Source organism: Sinocyclocheilus anshuiensis, unplaced genomic scaffold, assembly GCF_001515605.1.
Source record: "Sinocyclocheilus anshuiensis isolate Anshui unplaced genomic scaffold, SAMN03320099.WGS_v1.1 scaffold536, whole genome shotgun sequence".
In the NCBI taxonomy this organism is placed as follows: Eukaryota; Metazoa; Chordata; class Actinopteri; order Cypriniformes; family Cyprinidae; genus Sinocyclocheilus; species Sinocyclocheilus anshuiensis.
The window spans coordinates 728,213-732,851 of record NW_015557179.1 but is presented as its reverse complement, the minus strand read 5'-3'; the positions used below and the strand labels follow the sequence as shown (position 1 = coordinate 732,851).

General features: G+C 36.1%; 1 protein-coding gene across 3 annotated transcripts in view; it reads right to left on the bottom strand.

The window, feature by feature from the left end:
• The window catches only part of LOC107678603 (graves disease carrier protein homolog), a 19,067-nt gene extending 14,428 nt beyond the window's left edge, over positions 1-4,639 (bottom strand). The window contains exons 1-9 of one of the 3 annotated variants that reach the window (XM_016473943.1): positions 4,558-4,639; positions 3,321-3,463; positions 2,216-2,308; positions 1,953-2,086; positions 1,226-1,289; positions 1,013-1,134; positions 869-935; positions 572-734; positions 333-401 (exon numbers count right to left, since the gene is read on the bottom strand). In XM_016473943.1, coding sequence (XP_016329429.1) covers positions 333-401; positions 572-734; positions 869-935; positions 1,013-1,134; positions 1,226-1,289; positions 1,953-2,086; positions 2,216-2,308; positions 3,321-3,417 — 809 coding nt within the window. In that variant the 5' untranslated portion in view covers positions 3,418-3,463; positions 4,558-4,639. Of the gene's footprint in view, positions 1-332; positions 402-571; positions 735-868; positions 936-1,012; positions 1,135-1,225; positions 1,290-1,952; positions 2,087-2,215; positions 2,309-3,320; positions 3,464-4,130; positions 4,153-4,517 lie in introns of those variants that run through there. The other 2 variants (XM_016473942.1, XM_016473944.1) reach the window with 2 other exon arrangements.

Here is a 4,639-nt window from a genome sequence, read left to right as displayed (position 1 = left end):
CAGCAGGAAGAGTCAAACAGTTTACTAAACGGTGGCAACTTCTTTAAGTTATTCTTTACTGTGTTGTATTGACTGCTTTGATGCGTTGCAATACGGTATGGCATTGTTTTGATTCTTACTTCAGAAAAAAAAAAAAATTTTGCTTTTATTTTATTTATTTTTATTATTTTATTTTTCTTGCACACACACTCACACACATATTTAGCAGTTATCTGCCATCACCTACCTCTCTTATAATGCCATACCTCTCTTATAATTTACTTACCATTTTCACCAGTGTAAATCATTGAGGGAACAAAGACTTAAAATCATCCAAATTATATAATACTCACCAACATTTGTCAAAATCAGGCAGTGACGACCCTAACTGCATTCTCCTCCGGGCAACATCTAGTGGATATCTGTGCAGAAATATTAGAAAGAATGTTTTATACAGAATGTAAAATGTATGTACAGTAACTCAAATGCATATATGTAGCATACCTTTTATTATTTACTTCAGTTTAAAACTAAATAATGGTTGTAAAATAGAAAACTACAAACAAGGGATTTAAAAACAAAATAAACATACGAAATAGTTTGAGCAATTGCTCCAGCAACTCCACCACACATCAGATTGACGTGAGTCTTCAGCACTAGAACATCAGGGTTGTCAAGCGACGGCTTGCCTAAGAGCTCTGGAAAGCGAGTAAGTCCCAGAGTCTTCAATGTACCAAAAGTGAAAAATGAAAAGCCTGGAACATAGAGAAAACAGTGACATGAGGCAGTAAACTAAAGTAAAAAATGTTTTCAGTTGCGTGAGAAGTGTTCAAAAAGTTTTTCTGCACATTGTCCTGTATAATTTACATAAAATAAACAAGAAAATAACCTGCATATGGAGCCATGCCAATGATTGTGGGGGTCAGACCACGGTAGAATCCAGAGATTCCTCCTTCCTTTAAAGATAAAACACTGTCATGCAAAATGGAAGCACAGAAAGGTTCTCAATTAAACTTCTTTCCTGTCTTCATACCTTAAGGTAAATAGTCTGAAAGGCATTTCGTATGCCAGTGTAGCGATGCTCTCCTGTCACTTGAAACGCCAAGCGTGCTCGGATAACATCGAGTGGATAAGTGAAAATAACTGCAGTCATCCCTGCAGAAAGAATATAATGCAGATAAATACATAACACTTATCATGAAGTTACAAAGATCTTGGAAAAGAGTCATGGAAAACAATCCCAAACCTGCCATAGATCCTGCCATGAGCCGATGAATATGCCCAGATATTCCAAGTTTTGTGTTAAGGAACTGAAAGTACATCAGAAATAGCTTAGTGCAATCATTACATAATCTAAACAGAGTGTAAACTTGGCATTAGTACAAAATTTTGTATTGTTAACATTGAAGTTGGGAAAGCTACATTGAAATTGCTACAAGGTACTGAAAAAAAAAAAAGTTAAGCTACTGACAAAAAGTGACCATATACAGTAATTTCAAATATATAACCATTAGATAAAATAATTGATTTTACTCAATATAATTGAGTAGTATTTATCAAGCCCAATCTCATTTGTAGAGATACACTTACAATGAATACAACTAATAAAAAAGTGGAAAACTGTGTTATTGATACCAGAATAAAACATAAAATGTCCCACACAAACTACCTCAACTTCTCAAATAAATCTGTGAATCCTTTTTTGAACTGGATCACTGAAATAAATCATGAATTAACCAAATCCTTCAAATGAATCAGACTAGTGCTTCACTTGAGGACAGTTTAGGAGATTGTGTTTGATTATTGCCTATTTTTATGCCTGCATGTGCATTACAATGTGTCAAAAACCGCAGAAGTAGTACTGGAAAAGCTATGGTATTCTGAACAACTGTCACACTACTAAAAATATAGCTATGTTAGGAACGTCACTATGTTTAGTTTGTTATTCCCCAAGACTATGAAACAAAAGTTACCTTTTTGTAGTTATCAAAAGCCATAAACTGAATGGCTCCATATGGGAAAATCCTGATCATCATGGCTCCATTTCCTTTGTATAGTCCAAGGAAACCCTCTTTTTTTGGCACTGCCTTAAGTGTGGCCAACACTCCTGGGAAAAAAAAAACACAAGATAACATCAACACATTCAACCGTTTGGTGTATTCTAATGCATAGTTCTTTTACAAATCAAGTTGCACGAAAATATCTGTCCATCAGAAACATTCTGGGTTTAACTTACCAAGGTGTTTGTAATGAGGATTTTGAGCTTGTAGTAAAATTTTCACTCTATCGAGAGGCGCTATGGTGGACTTGGCACAGCACCCTGCAACACCTAAAAATAAAAAATAAAAGGATTAATGTTTAATCCATAAGTAATTCATTTTAAAGTAAAAACAATCATAATAACACACTCATTAGAAAAGATAACATATTTTATTTGTCTACCTGCATGTCATGTGACCATTAAAGGAATAGTTCTCCCAAAAATGAAAATTTGCTGAACATTTACTCACCCCAGGCCATTCAAGATGTAGATTTATAATTTGTTTCTGCATCAGAACAGATTTTGAGTAATTTAGCACTACATCACTTGCTCACCAGTGGATCCTCTGCAGTGAATGGGTGCCGTCAGAGTGAGAGTCCAAACAGTTGATAAAAACATCACACTAATCCACACGACTCCAGTTCATCAATTATCATCTTGTGAAGTGAAAAGCTGCATGTTTGTAAGAAACAAGTCCATCATTAAGACGTTTTTAACTTCAAAACCATTGCTTCCAGCTAAAATACTAGACTCACTATCCATAAGATTGCTTCCTCCAGTCCTCTCATCTGAATTGGGAGAGAAATATGCACAGATCAAGCACTGTTTACAAGTGAAAACAGTTCTAAAAAATTATGTTGGTGAATATTGAAGTGAGAGGACAACAGGGGATGGACGTTTTCACTAGAGGAAGCGTTATTATGGTTTATGGACTTGTATTTTGGCCAGAAGTGACAGTTTAACGTTAAATCGCCTTTCAATGCTTAAAACAAATGTGTTTCTTTCAAACATGCAGCTTTTCACTGCACAAGATATTAACTGATGGACTGGCATCGCGTGGATTACTTGTGGATTATTGTGATGCTTTTATCAGCTGTTTGGACACTCGTTCTGACGGCACCCTTTCACTGCAGAGGATCCATTGGTGAACAAGTGATGTAATGATACATTTCTCTAAATCTGTTCTGATAAAGTAACAAACTCATCTACATCTTGGGTGTACTTCAAAAATTAATTAATGCATATAAGAGCAGCTGAATATACATGCTTTAGTACATCACATTTTGTGATTAAACTTCACCTCCAGCTGCGAAAGAGCGTAACCAGTAGTAGTAGTCTTTCTGGACAGGAGCTGGGATCTGAGCTCGAGTCCCTGAGGACACAGCCTCTGTCGTCATGATGGCTGCTATCAGGACTGCAGTACATTCATGTCTTCAACACACTCTGGAATGGAGTAAACAAACGTGTGCATTGGTATTATTATGCCACAATTGATCAGTGCCATGGGCTGGACTATGCACACAGGAAAGTCATATCAGTCATAAACAGTTGGACAGCATTGTAAATGTATTACTTTACGAGTCAATGGTTTGGGGAAATGTTAACAGATTCAGTTGACTAAACTAGAAAGACAAACCAAATCATATACAGGTGCCATTCATATAAGTGAGTAACAGGTTGGGGAAGAAGCCGACTATAAAATTAATTAATTTTACTTCAATGTAATAACGACATTTCCAGTTTCTTTAACATTAATATGGAATTCTGTATCAATACTTGTGTAAAGACAAATTACTCAATAATTAATCAAGACATAATTTAGTCTGGCTCCTAAATGCCTTTAAAAACACTGTGCTGGTACCATAGTATCACATGTCAATACCATAGTAATATACAAGTCATGGAACTGAATGATTACCATATTCACGTCAAAAACTACCATGGTAAATGTCCAGAAAACGTGGTACTTTTTGCTACTTTGTTAAGTTTGTAATTTTCTGGTATGCTTTTTTTCCCCGCAACTTTGGCCAAACGTGATAACATTTCGTAACGTGCGCACGCATTTATAACGGTATTGTAGTACACAACAGCAGTGTTCGCACACTGTTACCTTGGTTACTGCTGTTCATTCCGTGCGTCAACCGTTCTTATTAACTTACACCAGAGACAGATTTCACTTCTCATGCAATGTAATGAAAGATTTCTCTCCTCGTGCAATTTACACTGGACTGTTTGCATCATTCACAAACACAAGTTTTCAGTAGCTCTGACCTGAATTCTTGGAAACAGATGAAATAAATTCTGGCTAAAATCAAGGTCATTGGTTACACAACTGTATACTATATGTGGACCTGTGTGATACTGAAGCGGTCAGCTCTTCCCGTTATCAACACTGCGTCTGAACAGCGTAAATACTATACGGCAACGACGACAAAACTATTCGCTCTACATTAGAGCCATACGTATTTAGTTATTTGTATTTAAACGATGTACTTACATAAAACACAACTCAAAGAACTGGAATACATTTTTTTCACGTGTTTGTCGGCAGTATCGTGCACATCGTGTCCTTCACTGATTCGTTTCCTGTCGCAGAATTACTACGTATTTGCGTGTCAA